The sequence below is a fragment of the Macrosteles quadrilineatus genome, unplaced genomic scaffold (assembly GCF_028750875.1).
Source record: "Macrosteles quadrilineatus isolate MER2022 unplaced genomic scaffold, UCM_ALF_1.0 Scaffold_2__2_contigs__length_208266976, whole genome shotgun sequence".
Lineage (NCBI taxonomy): Eukaryota > Metazoa > Arthropoda > Insecta > Hemiptera > Cicadellidae > Macrosteles > Macrosteles quadrilineatus.
Genome location: NW_026542595.1, coordinates 184,024,457 through 184,045,984, shown reverse-complemented (window position 1 = coordinate 184,045,984; position 21,528 = coordinate 184,024,457). Strand labels below are relative to the sequence as shown.

At 35.6% G+C, this 21,528-nt stretch overlaps 1 protein-coding gene across 1 annotated transcript in view; it reads left to right on the top strand.

The window, feature by feature from the left end:
• Positions 1–9,155: 9,155 nt before the first annotated feature.
• The window catches only part of LOC128987489 (actin-histidine N-methyltransferase-like), a 61,503-nt gene continuing 49,130 nt past the window's right edge, over positions 9,156–21,528 (top strand). The window contains exons 1-6 of the mRNA XM_054408357.1: positions 9,156–9,440; positions 10,693–10,797; positions 11,947–12,168; positions 16,194–16,391; positions 17,294–17,358; positions 19,070–19,128. Coding sequence (XP_054264332.1) covers positions 9,287–9,440; positions 10,693–10,797; positions 11,947–12,168; positions 16,194–16,391; positions 17,294–17,358; positions 19,070–19,128 — 803 coding nt within the window. The 5' untranslated portion in view covers positions 9,156–9,286. The remainder of the gene's footprint in view (positions 9,441–10,692; positions 10,798–11,946; positions 12,169–16,193; positions 16,392–17,293; positions 17,359–19,069; positions 19,129–21,528) is intronic.

Below are 21,528 nucleotides of genomic sequence, written 5' to 3'. Positions count from 1 at the left end.
TTTGATTCAACTACAGTGATATTTACTCACCTAAGGTTTATTTAAGAAAAGATAAACCTTTCTTTAAGAATACACATTATATTGAAATCTAAAAATTAATATTTGCAATGTGATGCTGCAGTTTGCGACGGAATTTTTCAATTAAAAAGGTTATTGAAACGTTCATTATTGTAGCTTATGAATTTCTAATAGAAGAATGTTTACAAATATAAATTAATGGAAACTGTTTAAACAGTCTTTTATTTATTTTTACTTGGAATGTTTCTACACCAATAGTATTTTATAACGCGTTTGGGGAACGGTCCAAACCTTAATCTGGTCTTATGTCGACCTTTTCAACGTTTCATAAAATTGTTGTTGTAAAACAAATTAAATCACATTTAATGCATAGATTATGTCATTACGAGTTAGCAATGGTTATGCTAAATTATAGTGATCGGAATGGGAATGAACCGCACTAATTTATTAACAAGATAAAAAATTGCTTTTGGTACAATGATATATATGATCATTCTAGACATTAAATTATTTGGCAACAATATGTTTTGTAATTTAATGTTTTCCTTGTCATTTTAAATGAAACAAGTTGAAGCACGAAAACATTTATTTGATACTGTCCAATAACCTCTGTTAGTAACATTCCAGTCTTATGTAGGTTTCAGATTAAACACATGTTGAGACAGGACATAAGACGTTATTAAATATTTGCTCAAATCATAACTACTGTATCATTTAAAAATACAGTACTTTAAAATTAGCTATAGGCCTAATATCGACAGTATCGTCAAACAAATAACACATATTGTAGGCCTAATAATTAACTTGTTAAAGTCTTGTTGCCGGTTGCCCAAAAATTCACTATCCTAAAATGTTAACTTATTCTTCTTCTTTAAGTTGAATTGTCAAATAATACTTTCTTAAATTTACAGATAATTTACGAGGTTTATCTAAAATCGAACCAATGAAATAATGATAACGTATAATTACTTAATCCTTAAATGAATTCTATACGTCAAATGATGTACTTGTAAGAGTATCCTAAATGAGCTATGTGTGTTTGTCTGCCTGTCTGTCTGTTTGTATGTATTTCTGTCTATATGTCTGTCTGTCTGTAATATATAATATCCGCTGGAGGAAGGAGATGAACAGAATTTTGGAATGAGGGACTTAATATAGTCCCTTATATAGTCCCCCCCTTATATAGTACCCCCTTAATATAGTCCCTTATATAATATAGTCCTTAATATAGTCCTTAATATAGGGACTTAATATAGAGGGACTTAGTATAGTCATAAAAAAGTAATTGGTGACAGCCACTACCTCGGGAAAGTTCGTATTTCGCTACACAACTCATTTGAAAATTAACAATGTTTTTGGTTTTTTCATTAGGTGTATAAATATATAAGTTTTTAGGCGTACATACCACCACGTGAGCACGCACAGCTGTTCATGTGAAAAGCATGCATTTTATAAATTTAAACCGACGAAATAGTCAGGGATTGCCCTAGTGCCTAGTGCCTTATAATGGCGATTGCGAAAGCAAGACACAAAGGAAATTGTAGTTGCTTAAATTCAATTGTAAAATTATAATTAATTTTCTTCGTCCTAACCAGTGAATTACCGGACTCTATTGAAGTCATCTACTTATATTTACTATTCAGTTGGTGGATTAGTATTATTGGAGTTCCTTCTTTTAATGACAGTAATGTGGTGGGTTAATGACAAATTGAGAGGCATTTGAATACCTAAGATAGCACGCACGATTATTATTCACTTAATAATTTATGTTAGATTGTGTGGGTATAGAACAAAAGATAAAAATACTAATAGGTATTGCCATCCCTTTTATTGTTTACTAAATTATGTAACCCGATTCAGGTTTTGACAATAATAAACATCATTGCATGGCGGAACTAACTTTAACATGAGTTAGGCCCAAAGAGAATTCATTATCCGTATCCAGTAGTCACGTTTACTGAATGCTTTGTTATTCTTACTCTAGCTTTGCCCCTTCGTCCTTTGGTCTTTGATGTCATCTATCTCCAGGTTGTTTAATGTTTTAGAACATCCCTTGCTATTATTATTCAACTTAAGAAAATATATTGTGTAGAAAGGCTTAAAACATCGTGGGGATCTTGCAGATGCAGCATAGTTTTTAACATGTTAACATGCGAAAATTAAGTTTTTTTTTATTGAGTGATTGAGAAAGATTTTTTTGCATGAAAACATAGTGCTCTTATTATTTAAGGGCAACTGTCAAAAAATAAAATACCCCCGCCGCAGCAAACCTGCAGACTAAGCGAATTTCCATTTGACTGATTGGATTTACACTGAAATGACTACTTAAAAATATAACATTTATTCCCTATTTAAATAGAATTAGTTTACCAAGTACTTAGGATTGCTGCATCAGGGAGCACTGCAAACAGGGTAAAACTGTTTTTTTTTTGTTTTTTTTTGTAAAATGTTAATAGTTAGTAAGAAATAAAAACATTTTCCAAATTTGATCAAAATATGTTTATAAACAAGCAAACTACAACAATTTACTTATCCTCCATAAGAATAACATGGGAATTTTAAATTTAAATTTTTTTGGAATTTTCTCCGTAACCATTAGGCGCATAATAACGCTTCAATATACTAAATTATTTGTTTTTTTAAGCTCTACAAAATGGTTTGGAAAGAAATTGCTAAATTTTATGTTTTTTGGGTCAAAAATGGGAAAAACCTATTTTTACCCCATAAAACCCCCCGTAAACCCCCGTTCCCATGGTCCGATCATGCTGGATCGCGAACTCGTTCAAATAAACGTAGGTTTACAGGTTTGGACCAAATTTCATCAAAATCGGATCATTTTTGCTCGAGTTATCGTGCTTACGGACACATATATCTAATATATATATATATATATATATATATATGTGTGAATTTGAACGGATGGTGTTTTTGGCCTCTAGGGACCTCAAAACGAAAAAAAAATCGGTCCCGCGTCCAGGTCTTACCATGAGTACTACGGTAATAGCTTATTCCCTATATGGGAAATTCGCTAAAAACAGATGTAGATATTATTAGTAGGTATAAGATTCCATCCAGTGATTTCATTCTTTTGTTTTTGATCAATACAGTTTCTGTTCTAATTTTCCGAAGACAACATTCATCGAAAAAGAATAAATGAATATAGACCTCTAAGTTTGCATTAGTGTAAAACTACTTGAACAAGCTATAAACAAAATTACCTTGAAAAGTGCCTTACTATGTGAAAGCTGCTTAAAACAATCGTAAACTGGCTTTAGTAACCCCCCCCCCCTTCTGTTTCAAACAACATTAAGCTTCTCTTGTATCTTAGTGAGCTTTTTTGTTTTTGGGTTGTTTGAATTTTGTTATTAACTGAAACAATAATTCTTTCGTTCATACTGTACCTCCTTTTACATTTACCATACTTTGAAGTTAACTTAGATAATTTTTACATCCATTTATGCTGTTACGCATGTAGACTGGTTTTACATTAATAAACATATAGTAAGCATCAATACCACTCAGTTTTTATGTTTAGATAACTTAAAAACGTGTTGGAAAAAATTTAACTATCTATTTGCAAAAAGTTTCTATTTGTCACACAATAGATTAATTCTCACCCTGAGAAGAGCCTTCCGATAACAATGAATGAACCGCTGTGCTTATAACATTAATTATGCCATTTTAGTAAACACTATGTGAACCCCGTCGAAATCGACGGTTGCTTTAAAGGCTTACGCTAATTCATCTAACTGCGATAAATAGGGTGAAATTATACTAGGTGGCGTTCGCAGAGGCATCCACAAAATTGAGCGGAGTCATCAAGGGTTCATATTATATTGTTTTTGTCTTACTGCAGTAAAAACAGTATTTTTTCATGCATGCGCTGCGGGTCTAAAGTAGCATTTTTAATATTTAGGGAGTAAAAATCGTTTTTAGCCTCTATGGAGTAAAAATCAGCTGTTGTCAACTCAGTTGTAAATTTCGATTGTAAACGATTGCATGTATCGAAAATATGTATCGATTTGTGCTTCGTAATCATTTTAACATATTACAGTCTACAGTCTCTTCCCGTAGTATTTTAGCATTGCAGATACATTAATCCATTCCCAAACTCAACACTGCTCACCTTTACTACTTCCTTCACCCCACCCTACGTCGTGGACCTGTTTCCCTCTCTTCCCATAGCATTTTAGGATTGCAGATACATTAATTTAATTGCCAAAGACAGTTCCCACACTCTGCGCTGTTAGCCTTACTACTTCCTTCACCATTTACTACGTCATTGGCCTGTTTCCTTCCTTTCTCATAGCATTTAAGTATTACAAATTCATTTATCCATCTGCTCAAACGGTTCCCCCACTCTGCACTGCCAGCCTTTACTACTTCCTTCACCACTTACGTCGTGGACCTGTATTCATCGCTTTCCATAGCATTTTAGTATTTTAGATACGTTAATCTAATTGCAACAAACATCCCCACTGTCCGTACTGCTAGACTTTACTACTTCTTTCACAATTTCCTATGTCTTGGGCATGCTTCCATCCCTTCTCATAGCATTTCAGCATTGCAGATACATTAAAACTGCTACAAACGGTTTCCAGTTCCCACACTCCACACTGCTCACCTTACTACTTCCTTCACAATTTCCTATGTCTTGGGCATGCTTCCATCCCTTCTCATAGCATTTCAGCATTGCAGATACATTAAAACTGCTACAAACGGTTTCCAGTTCCCACACTCCACACTGCTCACCTTACTACTTCTTTCACCTGTTCCTACGTCGCGGATCTGTTTCCCTCTCTTCCCATAGCATTTTAAGATTGCAGATACCTGAATCTAATCGTCATAAACAGATCCCACACTCCGAACAGCTCGCCTTTACTATTTCCTTCGCCACTTCCCACATCGCGGACCTGTTTCCCTCCCTTTCCGTAGCATTTTAGGAACGTTGTGACCTTAATCTAATCGTCATAAACAGTTTCCATACTCCAGACTGTTCACCTTTACTACTTCCTTAACCTCTTCATACGTCACGAACCTCAAGCTAGTGTCGTCATTTGATTATAGTACCTGGGGACCAAGCTTTGCTCGGGGAAAATCATTAGTTCACTCTGAAAGCACCGTAGTATTGGAGATGCATAAATCCACACATCTACATCCTACACAATTTCCTACGTCATGGATCTGTTTCCCTCCATTCCATTGCATTTAAAGATTGCAGATACCTTAATCTAATCGTCATAAACAGTTCCCACACTCCGGACTACTCGCCTTGACTACTTCCTTCACCACTTCCTACGTCGCGGACCTGTTTTCCTCCCTTCCCATAGCATTTTAGGATTGCAAATACCTTAATCTAATCGTCATAAACAGTTCCCACACTCCGGACAGCTCACCTTGACTACTTCCTTCATCACTTCCTACGTTGCGGACCTGTTTTCCTCCCTTCCCGTAGCATTTTAGGTTTGCTGATACCATAATCTAATTGTCATAAACATTTCAAACACTCCGGACAACTCGCCTAGACTACTTCCTTCACCACTTCCTACGTCGCGGACCTATTTTCCTCCCTTTCCATAGCATTTTAGAATTGCAAATACCTTAATCTAATCGTCATAAACAGTCCCCACACTCCGGACAGCTCACCTTGACTACTTCCTTCATCACTTCCTACGTCGCGGACCTGTTTTCCTCCCTTCCCGTAGCATTTTAGGTTTGCTGATACCTTAATCTAATTGTCATAAACATTTCCAACACTCCGGACAACTCGCCTAGACTACTTCCTTCACCACTTCCTACGTCGCGGACCTATTTCCTCCCTTTCCATAGCATTTTAGGATTGCAAATACCTTAATCTAATCATCATAAACAGTTCCCACGCTCCAGACAGCTCGCCTTGACTACTTCCTTCACCATTTCTTACGTCACGGACCTGTTTCCCTCCCTTCCCATAGCATTTTAGGATTGCCCATACCCTTATCTAATCGCCATAAACAGTTCCCTCACTCCTGACAGCTCGCCTTGACTACTTCCTTCACCACTTCCTACGTCGCGGACCTGTTTCCCTCCCTTCCTATTGCACTTAAAGATTGCAGATACCTTATTCTAATCGTCATAAACAGTTCCCGCACTCCGGACTACTCGCCTTGACTACTTCCTTCACCACTTCCTACGTCGCGGACCTGTTTTCCTCCCTTCCCATAGCATTTTAGGATTACAAATACCTTAATCTAATCGTCATAAACAGTTCCCACACTCCGGACAGCTCACCTTGACTACTTCCTTCATCACTTCCTACGTTGCGGACCTGTTTTCCTCCCTTCCCGTAGCATTTTAGGTTTGCTGATACCATAATCTAATTGTCATAAACATTTCAAACACTCCGGACAACTCGCCTAGACTACTTCCTTCACCACTTCCTACGTCGCGGACCTATTTTCCTCCCTTTCCATAGCATTTTAGAATTGCAAATACCTTAATCTAATCGTCATAAACAGTCCCCACACTCCGGACAGCTCACCTTGACTACTTCCTTCATCACTTCCTACGTCGCGGACCTGTTTTCCTCCCTTCCCGTAGCATTTTAGGTTTGCTGATACCTTAATCTAATTGTCATAAACATTTCCAACACTCCGGACAACTCGCCTAGACTACTTCCTTCACCACTTCCTACGTCGCGGACCTATTTTCCTCCCTTTCCATAGCATTTTAGGATTGCAAATACCTTAATCTAATCATCATAAACAGTTCCCACGCTCCAGACAGCTCGCCTTGACTACTTCCTTCACCACTTCTTACGTCACGGACCTGTTTCCCTCCCTTCCCATAGCATTTTAGGATTGCAGATACCCTAATCTTATCGTCATAAACAGTCCCCACACTCCGGACTGCTCGCATTTACTACTTCCTTCATCACTTCCTACGTCACGGACCTGTTTCCCTCTATTCCCATAGCATTTTATGATTGCCTATACTACTTCCTTCACTACTTCCTACGTCACGGACCTGTTTCCTTCCCTTCCCATAGCATTTTAGGATTGCAGATACCTTAATGTATTCGTCATAAACAGATCCTAGACTTCGCACTGCTACCCTTGACTACAATGTATCGAGTAATCTTAAGTATAATCTTTGCTCAATAAGTGATGTTTTTCCTTTTGTACTGTATTTGTAATTTCCTAGTATACTGTGGGTAGTTGGCTTATTATGAGCACATGCTAAAACTTCAAATCTTTTGTTTACTTTTTACTTGTTATTTAATTCAGCCAACATGGTTACCTAGCAACCCATAAGACTAATGTTAAAAAAATGTGATTTTCAGTTTCATTTTTCTACGGATTCCTGAGAGACTTTTTTAACGCCATATAGATGTTGGCACTCACCGATATGGTCTTTATCACCATGCAAAATTTGAAAACGATTGATTCAGCCGTCTAGGAGGAGTTTGCGTATTACGAAATGCATAAAAGTCGACGTATAAGAGCTTCGCTCGCTTCGCTCGCTTCGCTCGCTCCGCTCAATAAAATAATTGAGCATTTAGCATTATTTTAACAGTAGGAAAAGCAATAATGTCTATTGCGTTAGTTACAAAATATGGTTGATCATTCAATGAATAACATACTTCTTATACATCACGTCATAAGAGTTATTGTTACTATGTTAACTGGTTTCTCTTATTTTGGAGGAATATATGAAGAATGCGTTTGGAGGAACCTTTAAATAGTATTAAAATCGTATTAGTGGATCTTTTGTGGTAAATACATCCACGATTTCATCAGTGTTAAGCAGATTAAATCTATGTTTATATATATATCTGTTGAGAAGGCACGTTCTTACTTCAAACGGAGGCCCACCTAAAGCTGTGTAAGTTTTTTTTCCTTCGTCATATTGGTGCGTACTTCTGTGCAAATGAATAACCCTCTAGCATAATTTTAATAAATTGGTCGCTGGGTTACTGTTAAATCTGAATTGCATGACATACGGATGTCAGTTGCCTCAATCTTATCAATTACATAAAGTTTTTAATATGATCTCTTCGGAATGTTAGGTATAGAGGAATATAATTTTAGTGAACCTGGCTTTTGTTCTTGAACTGTTAGGGGCCTCGTTTATATGTTCGTGCGGCTTCACTTGCAACAAATAATGCAAATGACAAAGCGATGCTGCATTTCCAAAAAGCAAATACTGTCTGTTTCTCACATTATAAGTAAAGCAACAATGAATGAACAGCTGTGCTTATAACAATAATCAAACTATGCCATTTTAGTAAACATTATGCCTGAGGCTTGTAACAAACTGGGATTTTGATGTAGGAACCTATTTTTAAAATAGTGATTCTTGTGCAAACACCCAGAGATTGTTTGGACCACATTCCATACTTGGTCAATATGGCACTGTTCCAGATTGGAAAACTATATGGAACTGGGTAAAATTACTTATAACAGCTTAAACCATAAAAATAATCTGTGGGTGCCGCAAAATTCTTTGTACACCAGCAAATGTTGAAAGAGTGTGAGTCGCAATAACTCAAAGTCCAAAGAAGTTTGCCAGAATGCTTTCGTTGTTGGAAGCTTTACGTTGGCTATTTGCTTTCTTTGGGGGTTTTCCTTATAAGCTACTTGATATATAAGGTTTTTCGAAGTTGCCCTAGAGATTTTCTTGAATTTCCAAGAAACTAAAGTGATTCCTGGAGAAATATTAGAAGGAGTATTCAATGGCATTTGCAAGTGACTGGAAAGGAATGTCAAGGACAAGGACGTCACTTAAAGTAGGTATTTTGTTTTCAAGAAATGGAATAATGACTTTGTTAAGTTAGAATGACAAAAGATAAGCTGTGTTTTTATGTGCTATTTATATGAATAGGGTAAATATTATTGATTTTAACTTGACGAAGTCTATTGTAACTATAGTGTAATTACTGAATGACCAATAAATCTATTCTATTCTACTTGAGTATGTCCAAATCATAGCCATTGACTATGACTATACATTCACGCGTGTGTGTATATAATCGACGCTCTAAGTGCAGTTTATTTGTGATTTGATATTTTCAACATAAACATTCACATTGCCTGACAACACAGCTGATTATTACATTTTGTTGATTTTACCTTTTAAGGTTATGTTTTGCTGTTAGTAAATATGTCAGGAGTAAACATTTATTTAATTGCTCTTACTATTGTTTAATAATCTAATAACCTAGTAAAAATCTTGTATTGTTTTTCAGTAACACATTTCTATAAATCAGGAATCATACTTAAAATCTGAAATGGGTAAAAAACATCAGAACAAACTTAGTTCTAAGGTTTCAGTACATAACCCAGTTAAGGAAATTCAAGGACAGGATAAAAAGAAAATTAATTTTAAACTTTCCCCTCAAAAAAGGAATGAAGTTAATCAGTTAGTAGACAAACTCCTGAAAGGTAAGTTTAATTTGCTGTCAACATTAGGCCTAAGCTCCTTCAGAACTTATTAGTGGCCTATTGGCATATCAAGGCAGGTTGGTGGCTATATAGGCAGAGGATACACGTCCGGTAACCAGACGTGGATTAGACGTCCGGCAATTACTGTCATAACCTAACCTAACCAACCAAACTTGCTGATAATGAAAAAATCGTATTAAGGTTAAATTCTTTCTCTATTAAAAAATTATAAATGCCAAAAATTCTAATTAAAGATGTACAGTTAAGAATAAATGGTATTCAATGCAAAATCTTCGACAAAAAGTTAATGTCACCAATGGGACTCGAACCCTGGACCTCTTGCATATCTGCCGAGCACCTTATCCACTACACTACGACCACCGATAGCTGGTGATGGTATTGTTGTAATAAAGGCGTTCCAGGCTCCCGCAACCCCATGACGTCATTGCCGTACGCCTTATCCACGTCCGGTTACCGGACGCGTATCCTCTATGGGCTATATAACCCGCCCTTTATTGCAAGAACTAAAGCCAATTAATTTACATGTCTCGTATGGCCAAATAAATGACATAACAATCGAAAATAATTAGCACATTTATATGAGGAACCAACCAATTATTGTTGAGGTTGGATGTTCCAAAACCACAACACACTGTTCAAGAATTTTCTACACTGTAGAAGAATTTTAAGACGCTAAGATTGATTGTATTATAGACTGACTGTGATGTATTTTTGCAGTGACAATGCCTATTGTAACGTTCTGTTATTTAATGGCAAATAAATATTCTTTATTCTTAACACAGGCTAAGGCCTAACTTATGTGAAAAAACAAATACTTAGCCCTACTTACAATTCATTTTGATAGCCCCAGGCTGGCGTTTTATGGCGAATAACTTAATGGCCAAACGTACATCGTCAGACAATTCTTAACATGTAGGCTAGTTTTGAAATTTACTACCTACATAAGCTATGTTTTGGCTTGGTGTAGCCCAGAGGGAAAGGACAGAACATGCGGCAAAACAAATTACACAACAAAATCTGTCAGTTGAGTGATCTTTTGAGGATTCACAAAAATCTGCGCGTATCTTGGCATGGCGAGTTGTTTTGCCTCGAGTCGTTTCCTGTTGCAGCCTGCCCTTTTCCTTTTCTTGTCCTCTCCAAGTCCTTTCCTGTGTATCGTAGCCCGAGCTTACACATTTTAGTTTGTAAAAAAATAAATGTTGCTGTTTTAAATTTGTTAAATGTGTTTCAGTGTCAACTACAGTTCAACCAACCACAGCAACAAACATTGCCAAAGATTTGGAAGTTCATTTAGAAATTGAAAAGATTTTAAATAAAATCAATACAATAGAAAGTGGTAAGTAAGCCTATAGACTATTTTGTTTTTGTGAATGACAGTAGGCCTGTTCTTTTTAAGCTTATTTTAAAACTTCTGATCAGTGTCTTGCTGGACACTAATAGAACTTAAGGCATTTTTTTATGTTAACTGAAAACTAATTTTACAAAGAAATCTACAGAATAACTTGTACCAATAATAAAGGTACCTGCCTACATTAACCCTTTAATTAATCTCATATTTACGTTATACAAAACTGCTGTCGCTAACAACAAAATACAGTGAGTCAGTTCCACACTATTCTTGGAAATCTATGTCTTTAGATGAGATAGCCAAAACATGTTCAAAAACCATTTATTTGGTAGTATTGAGGATTTCAACAATGGGAAACAGTATATAGATGTGCTATAGGCTACTGTGTTCACAATAGGCAGTTTGAAGGTTACAAGCTCCCCAATATTTTGTTCCGCTTAATGTATGTTGCAGCTGATTTACGTTTTGACAAATCTCAGCTGTTGAGCTATGTTTTAATGGTAGGATCAAGACGTTGAAGGAATTTATTTCTTCCGCTAAAACCGCCAAAATTTTGTGAACGGAGTATAATATTACTAAATGGTTTAAATCTGAAGCTAAATATGAATGCAGAATGAGTTTAGAATAGAGTGTGATGATGTAAGTTACAATTGTGTATAATCAGCTGCATCTATTGTCAGGACCTATTAATATTTAAGCCCAATTATAAAGCACAGCTGGGCTTAGCTTAAAATAATTAAAAATTCACTGACTTTTTCCAGAGAACTACCTGAAAACCTGAACACTAGGTAACTACTACCAGGTGAATACTACGTTAACCACTTATCTGCCCCATATAACTACATTTTCTTCATTCAGCCCGCTGTTTTATTTGACCCAGAGAATGTTAATCATGTTATTTAGAGATCTGATACTGTACTGGGTTCACAAAATGTAGGCGGTTTTAGGGGAAGAAATCTATCCCCTCCAATTGATCACTTCCTTTAAAACAAGAGTTTTTTTAACAGCTGAGGTTTGCCAAAACGCCAATCAGCTGCAATATATACCTCAAACCGCCTAAATGTTGTGAACAGACTATAACACTATGTTGAGTAGAGATGATAAAATTTATAATATACTTGTGTGATTTCTCTCCAGAGCTGAAACTCCCTTTACCTAATCGCACAGTCCAGAACCAGGAAGGTCTTTTGACTTGGTTGGAAAACCACGATGCTGAAGTTCAAGGTGTTGGCATCACTGAGTTTCCTGGCCACGGTCTCGGGTTGGTCGCACTGCGAGATGTATCAGAGGGGGAAGTTATTGTTGCTGTACCTCGGAAACTGATGATAACTGCAGAGTCTGTACAAGCCTCGAAACTAGGTAGGTTGCTGCAGTAGTAGTTGCATTGTCCTTTGAGTTTGTTTGGGGGAACTTGTCTTATTATTAAACCAGGCTTCAGCCCTGGATTGTTTTTACATTACCTTAGGCTAGGCTTAGAGGTTGCGACATATCACTTAAATAAAATCCATTGGTGATTGGCAGTATTTGAACCAGACCAGCGACCACTAGATCAGCTTACTCCTAATGCTAGTAGATTGTGATTGAGAGGTTTTCTAATATGGAGAAGGCCTATCACCAATTGATTTTATTTGAGTGATAATGCTGTGACCCTCTATAGACCTGAAGTAATGTGGAAAACGTCGCACTAAAATGTAGAGGAGTGAAAAAATAAATAAGTTAAGAATGAATAAAAAAGGAGATAGGCTACTGTTCATTACAAATAAATTATGATAAACACACACCAACTCACTTGAAGGCAACTAGGTTAAGAAACAAATTGAGACATGTACAGATTTATGTAAAAAAAATGCTGTCAGTTGTGCTGAAAAAAAATCACCCATATGGAAACCACAGCAACAGCATATTAGGGGCTATCGAAGGCCACACTAAAAAAAACAGGCCGTAATGCTCATCAAGCATGATGTCATGATAGAAGACGACAGTGACGTAATGTTTGCCGTTTGTGATCAGCTGCTTGTTTTAATCTCTCCTTGGAAAATAAATAAATAAATACCTACGTCATTGCCGTCTTCTATTGTGACGTCATGCTTGACCAGCATTATGGCCTGTTTTTTTTAGCGTGGCCTTGGGCTATCCCATTAGACCTACAACTAACAACTAAGTCGATAATAAACCGAATATTTGTAACTAGCCATAAAGTGTATGAATGTTGGTGTCAATGATAGTTGACGTCGCTCCAGTGAGTTCAGACCACGCGTCACTAGTTCTGTGTCTGCGGTGAAGGAATTTTTTAACATGTCGGTACCGAACGTGTGAACTAAAAGTTTTAAGTTTTTTTAAGACATCCACTAAAATATCTTTCGGTTTATCCCAATAATAATCAACATTTTGGGACATGGTTTTTTTTCTTATATTAATTACTCATATCTATATCTTAATTTCAATTTCAAATTTTGTACAAAATCTTTTTTTTTAGTTTGCTAACATCTAGGCCTAATTTATTTTCCACTTTGTTAATTTTTCTTTTTTCTTCGCATAGCTTTTTTGCCTTATTTTTGTAAGCAATAGAAAATTGTCTGAAGCACATTCCTCTTAATCTCTTATATGTCTATTAATACTTCTGTGTCTTTTATCAATCAAAATGTGATCCATTTGATTTTTAGTCTTTCCATCTGGTGATACCCATGTTTCTTTATAGATGTTTTTAATTTTTCCTAGAGAATAAGGTGCTTGAAATTAATTGTAAAATTTGTGGCCTAGTTTCATTGTCGTTACAGTTACAGCTCGTGACATCTAAGCTGGCACTTGGCCTAGCGCGGGCAGTGTAGGCGGGAGGAGGGTGGAGGTAGGGAAAAGACCGGACTGCAAACATTTCCGCTGCCTCACGGGGTTGACACCCCTTGCATTATGTACTTGAGGGCCTTCATATGGGTCGCGAGGACAGTTGATGCAACCCGCATTACAGGACATGTTTTTTAAATAGGTACTTGTAGCGATCGGCCAAGTGCCAGCTTTTATGTCACGAGCTGTACCATGCAAACTCTCTTTCCGCAATAGTCCTTCCATATATTCGCAGCCAACTTTGGCGTTAGCATCTCCTATTTTTTACATTATAGTTAGGAGTTTGACTAACTAACTGTTCTAATTGATTATTAAAATCATCTTTCTCATCATAAATCTTATCACAGATAGGTTTTTAAATTATCCTTTTAATCTTACATAACACAGTCTTTCAACCACAAGACAAATTTGACTAGAGTATCTACGATACTTCTATTGATGGCAAATCCCACTCCTGCTTGATGTTTACCATCATATCTACCACTATAAGGTAAAGTCTCCTGCATTAATGATTCCTTTGGCCACCTAATTTCTTGCAGGGCTACTACATCCATTTTGTACTTTTCTAGCTCCCTCCTAACAATGTCCACAGTATCGTTGCCAGTGAGCAAACGTTCCAGCTTCAAATCTCAAGTTCTTATGACACAGCTATAAGGTCGTTGTCCAATGTTATCCATTCTGTCCGAGGCATTCCCTAGGTGGTACATAACCAGAGTTTTTTTACAAGGGAGGGTGGTTAGCCCATCGCCTCAACCCCCAATATGAATGGAGGACCTCACCTACTTCTGGTCAGCGGGTCCATCGGACCTAGCCGGGAGGACTGACAAGCAGATCCACCGACCTTCCCCCTATCCGCCACCCAGGGGACGCTCCGTGTACGCTGAAGTAGGAAAGCGCACGGATACTTTATTACAAGATACATACAGTTCTAACACTAGGTACAAAAGATACTTAATACTAGATACAGAGCATACTTAATACTAAAAAGTTGGTTGTAACTTATACTTTTGTAATGTTCTTCAGGACTTGTGCTTGTTTTCAGCCCCACTTGTCTACAATCAGCTCACAGTGTTGTTGCAGAACTCTTCAGTTTAATCCTCTTTAAGTTTCTCAGAAATGCGATCTCCTCATCCATAGTTGAATTCATCTCCTTCTTTCATCATGTTTCTCAAACATTTTTCCATGAAAATCCTTTGGTACTACTCTAAACAATCCTTTTAACTTTGTGGATCCTTTTTGTTTTACTGAAGTAATACAACATTAGGCCTACCGTACGTGTAGTTCTATAACCTACCATTTTCCTCAGGAGTTGCTACTTGGTTACTTACTGTAATGATACTCTGATAGTTCTTACGTAGCAATAGTGGCAAGAACGGAATAAATTCTGCCAATTTTTCTCTGATTTTTCATTTTCCAGAACTGCTCTTCTTTTTACCTTCTGGAATGTGGCGCAAATATACTTAACTTTCTTGAATCTGTATTCTTCCTCAAAATAATTTTGACGAGGAAAAATTTCATCTTGCCTTCTTTTACTGTCATTGAATGAATAAAATAAATGGTTTCTATGGAAACATATTTCAAGTCAGCATGCCATTGTTCAAGAACCATAGACCTTTTACAATTTGGATGGATTGAGACTTTCCATTTCTATATACAGTTGAATTTACAATGAAAACAAATATATTTCAATTGAGCCTTCAACAGATTGTACTGATGCCAATTGCTGATTTATGTCTTAAGCCATGATTACTTGTGGCCAGTTGGCGTGCAGGCAACTTGCCTCACGTAACTTGAAATGCATTAGAGGCAAGTAACCTGCTTGCTTTACTGGTCTTGTGTAAACATGGCTATAGGCCAATACCAACCTGTACATAATCAAGCCAAGCAGAAAGGTTTACCTGTAAACTATAAAGACTTTTTTTAGGATAGCTGGCCTACATAAGTGGGCTCACTCAGGATTAAGAAATACAAAAATATATTCCTTTATGCAAAGACATCTCTTTTCCCAACTCAAACAGCCTTTAGTTGAAAATACTATAAGAGTACCCATCAGATAAAGTGAAATTCTAACTTTGCCTAGTAATTTAAAGTCTTGGCTTTTTTGTGAGGATAGCAGTGTTACTAGAATGGGAAAGAGAAAAATGAGGATAGCAGCTAGCTTACCTTAAAAGTATGTGTAGGCCATAGAACATGTAGAAAATACATTGTGCACACACTTTTTTGTCCCCTGAGGGACTATGTCAAGTGTATAGAAAGAGTTTACAAATTACAAAATTTTTACAGCATTTTTTAACATTTAAAAAATTACAGCATTAAATTTATTTGTTCCCAAAACAAATGGGTTTTTAGATTGCTGACCTAATCCCAATAACGCCACCTAAAATTAATTAGTGCAATTCAATCTGGTACTGTAGCGGCACATTTCTTGCTTTGCTTTATCCATTAAAAGAAGCCCATGCAGACGGACAAATGTAAGGTCAAAAAATTTGATTTCAGTAACCTAGAAAATTGACAAACAAAATGTAATGCTTTTTTATTTCCAGGATATTTACTCGCAAATGAAACAATGCTTAAGCACATGCCTAATGTCGCTCTTGCATTATTTCTTCTCTTGGAAAGATTCAGCAGTGAAGGGCCTTCGTTTTGGGCCCCGTACTTGAACATGTTACCGTCCGCTTACACTACGGTCCTGTACTTCACTGCTCAAGAACTTCAGGAGCTCAAGGGATCCCCTACTCTAGGTATTGAGAAATACTGCCTCCGTTCGGAGAGGTTTTAATTGACTTCCTTTATAAATTGTTTAATTTATTTGATTTTTGCAATTTTCTTGCATATTTTATTTGTCTTACTTAGTAATGTGGCAGATTTACAAATTAAGCAAGTCCGTGAATTGGGAGGTTTTGTCGATACTAAGTATTCATGATGGTATTCATTCAACTAGAAATTAAGATTTAAAAAATGAAAAGCATGGTTTGTAAAATGTACATGGTATAGTTAGTGGATTCAGTTTTTTAAATAGATCAAGATTGTTGTATAGGACAAGAAAATTGTAAGATGTTGGTCTTTTTTAACTTTGAATATAGCTTTTTGCTTTTTTACTTTTGCCCCAAAACTCTATTCCATACAACCAATGCATGATGCGCTATCATTCTTGTTTGAGTCTGTAACAATTTGTTAGTCTTTGATTTTGATGCTTACAATAATGAATTTTTACATAAGATAAATATATACTTTATACTTTATACTATTCAATAGTCACCCTCTGCAAAGTATCTTGATTATTAACCCTTTGAGGTAGAATTTTTCTCCGAGTATAGTTTTCCATAAGATCAGTCGGCAAAATGGCGACCGGCGACCTATACTCGCATATTCAACTGCAAAAAAAAACCTTTTTTTATTATTATTATAGGTCGCCATTTTTGAGTAGTCGGGAAAATGGTGGGCGGCGACCTATACTCGCCATTCGACCGCAAAGGGTTAAGCCCTAAAAGTCTAGTCAAGTTAAAATAATTTCTCTTTCTCTTCTATTTTGTTATCTTTTGTTTCACATCTAACAAAATAATGAATATCAAAAATGGGAAATTCTTGTAACGTTGATATGATGAAGCTCTGGGACAACTAATATTGTTCACGTATGTTTCAGAGGGTGCTTTAAAACAGTGTAGAAACATTGCCCGGCAATATGCATACTTCTACAGACTGTTTCAGGTGTGTTGTCATTGAAAATGTTTACTCTTAGTTGAGGGGTTGAGAGGCCAAGGGAGATAAGTGACTTTTTAAAAAATGTCATTGTATTTTTTTCAGAGTCATAAAAAATAAAATAAAAATAAAAATAAATTCACTTATACCCCTTGGCTTCCAACTCTTAGGTGTTTAGTTTGGAGGCCAAGGGATATAAATGAATTATTTGTTGAAATTCCACCCTTTTTTAACAAAACCCGTTACCATGACAACATTTTTTAAAAAGTCACATATCTCCCTTGGCCTCTCAACCCCTCAGTTATACTTTTACCAAAACAAAACATAAAGCAGTGTTTCACAACCTGTGGTACTGTACACAGTGTGAAACTTGGTGATGTTTAAGTATTATACATCAGGATGTTTTGTGCTTTGTGCTGGTGCGTCAGCTTATCGGTTACTTTTTACAGTCGCTTTTTACTTTTTTTTGGCGTCCCCATTGGGTGATTTATTTAGGAATTCATCAATTGTTGACAGTATTCCAGGGAAAGGTGGAAGCTCATAGGTGGAAACTCAGTTAGTCGGTTTGCAAAATATTAAATAATAAAGATATTCCACCCTTAGTTGGATCAACGTGACTAAGTTGTACTTTTGACTGCTAATCGGTATTTGAAGAAAACTGAACACACAGTTGAATTTAACCAGCGACAGAGTGTGCTGATGTAACTTTTTATCAAATCCACAAGCTTTTTTTAACCAAGCCAAACGGAAAAGTCAACTTATTGAAAACTATAGCATCTTCATGTTTTGTCAACTATCACAGTCACAAATACCCGGCCGCAGCAAACATGCAGACTAAGCAAATTTCCATTGGACTGATTTGATTTTTACAAATCTATTGAAATAACATTAGTTAGTTGTAACAAGTACCTAGGTTTGCTGCTACAGGGAGGGTAATACAGTTAGTTTTTAGCGATATACAGATAGCTAAGTATAAAATAAATAAAATTGATCAAAATATATCTGTAAACAAGCAAACTACAATGTATTCCTTTATTCCCCATTAGAATAACATTGAAATTTTAAATTAAATTTTTGTGTGTGTAAATTAAATTAAAATTGTATTGAGCTTTCCCTATAGCTAATAACCGTACAAACATTCCCCAAGATTCAAAATATTTTGTTTTTTAAGCTCTTCAAAAAGGCTTGAAGATAAATAATTGGGAAGTTCTTTTTTCTAGGGTAAAAAATGAGAAAATTCTAATTTTCCCAATAAACGTAAAATCATCATAAGGAAAAAGTAAATTGATCCCGTGTATAGGTCTTACCATGAGACCTACGGTAATAGCTTATTCCCTTTATGGGAAATTCACTTAAAACTAAGAAAGAAAATAGGATCCTAGACATATAGGAAAAAAAATAGGATCAAAGGCTATGAGTGGCTCTTTTAACAATGTACTTTTTTAATAAAGAAAATTGCTATAGTTGGTCCATATATGTGCGATGTCTTCTTTACTGCACAAAAATCAATGGTGGTATGCAAACAAGGTTTGGAAAGACTGAAATATATAATTTAGCACGTTTAGCTAAACGTAATGGGGTTCAGTCAGCAGACCGAACATAAGGTTTGTTTTATTTTGACTTAATTCCTTGATGAAATGATTAACTTGAAACCATATGTTTGTTAGTTTGGACTCTAAGGAAATTCCCCAATTAATGAAGGGCTAATGATGGTTTTCAGAACATGTCAGACCCTGCCAGTGAAATATTGAGGGAGGTTTTCACCTACGAGCAGTATCGGTAAGTTGAGCACATAATGTTCTATATTTTTATTTTACTTTAGAGGGTCAATGATCATTTACAATAGATTTTGATCAAAATCAAGCATAATTCCTGCACAAAAATACATCTTCTTTATCTCATAATTAACAATTAGGCCTGCTCTCGTAATTTGGACATCTGTTGTTAAAGAAACAACAATTCTATAACAGGGGTTTTAATATACCTAGTATTCAAATTATTTTTTTCTGTTCTACTGCTGTAAATCCACAGTTAGCTCTCAATTGCTTTTCTAAAGTGACATCAGGGAGATTCCCATCTTTTGCAGAGCAAGTCTATTCAAGACTAGTGTAAATGGGTGTTTGTCTACTCGTCAGTGCTTGTAGTTTATGAAAATACTCACTATAACCGCTAAGAACAGACTGCTTAAGCACCTCTACTCAGAAATTGGCAGATACCTACAAAAATAGTTTGCCAGTAGATAAATATTCGGCACTCATCGAATACTTCATGGCTGACCTGCCTTTAGTGTGAACTTTGGTGTAGTCGTAATTCTTCCATTATAGGAAATCTCACCATCTCTTGGGTAAAACATGGGTCGACAAATTTATTGGAGTTTTGGAAAAACCAGAGTGGGAACTCTTCCCCCCCCCCCCCCCCCCGCCCCGCATTCCTGTCCCTCTACACCACTGAGTGAGAACGAAAGATAATCAGCTGATATTGAGGATATCAGCTGCTGTTGACCAATTTTTTTGCTTACAACGAAAATTTAAAATAGGTTAATAAGACGTGTAAACTTGCAGATACCTGCGTTTAATGAATATAAGAATTTTTAAGGCTTATTAATGTTTGATGTTTTATAGTTGCCAACTCATTTTGCACTTATTGAAAAATTACTAAGCTTAAAGTGAAATTCCAAAGAGTTATTCTTGCTAAGATGATGTGGTATTCAATTTTTTAGTAAGTTTATGAAAAAACTTTTAAATTACCAACAGTTTTTTGTTTAAAGATTTAAAAAAAAAAAACCTCGTAGACAGGCTTAAGAGAAATCTTGACTATCAACACCCAAAAAAGGCCACATATCTTTTCCTCCAAACTAACCTTTAATTTTGTGAAGTATTTAGCTTAATACATTGAGCAGTAAGACAAGATATGTTTTATCACATAACCTCCAATTTTTTTAAAAATCTATATTGTTGTTTAGCTTGAGCATGGGTCGAACTTTCGGTCTAAGTGACAAAATGCATATACAAAAACTCACTAATTTTTGCTAAGTATTTAGGTTTTTGTTAGGGTTCTTTAAAACATGAAATGTATGGTAAGAAAAACAAACAATTTTAACAAAACTTATTTTAATACAAAAAATTCAACAATAATACAAATTTACATTTCTTATACTAGTTACATTTAAAGGAAATATATAATAGAATAAATAAGATAGAATACAGAGTGCTTATGTTTAACATTTGGCAGATTTCAAGTCATTTAAATGCTTCATATCCATTTATCATACATGTAACAAAGTCTTGTTCAAAAAAATTATGCGAAATAGTAAGAGCCCAATAGTGTGAAATGATTCTTATTCTTTAATTTTTGGAAATAAACATCTTGTGTAGGATTCAGTTACGATAACTTAAAACTAAAGCTTATCTTAAGTATTGCACTTAACAGATCAGACTGTTGGAGGATCAATTTTTAAATCTATACATCTAGGGTCTAGGGTAATTTTTAAATCTATACATCTTGGTTCAAGGGTCATTTTCAAATCCATACATCTAGGTTCGAGGGTAATTTTATTCCAAAAATATTTTGGTGTCGTTTAATAATGCAATTAGTTCTAAAAATGTTATTATTCCAGTATGGAGACAATATTTTTTTATGAAAAATAAAAATATTAAATTATTGAAGGTAACATGGTTTTTTTAACCAGATTTAGACTTACACTTGTCACTAAATTAGTTGAAATTGTCCCCGAAATATGAAACCATCTATAGTTAATCTCTGCAATCATATATGTTAGCAAAACAGCATTATAGCCCAAATAACTTTTACTCTAATTAATAAATAAAATTGTGTTCTCTCGTACTGTAGCCTAAAACTGTATCAAAATCGTATTTAAAGGGTGCAAAACTAAAATGACAAGCTACAATAAATAGCTGGCCACCATAGCTTATTAATATAAGATTACTCATCATTATATTCCAGCCAACAAATTTTCTTTTTTTGAAATTACTCATGAAAACATTTTAGACCAGGTAATTTTGTAACAAATTAAGCTGGGGATATTTACCATTTACACTACAAAAAATTAACTTTTATGTTTTTGAATTAAAAATACCTTTTCCCTTTTTCATCAATGTGTTCATAAGGCAAGGAGCCAGGGTCAGTCACAGTATAGACCTTTAGGTACTGAAGTAGGCA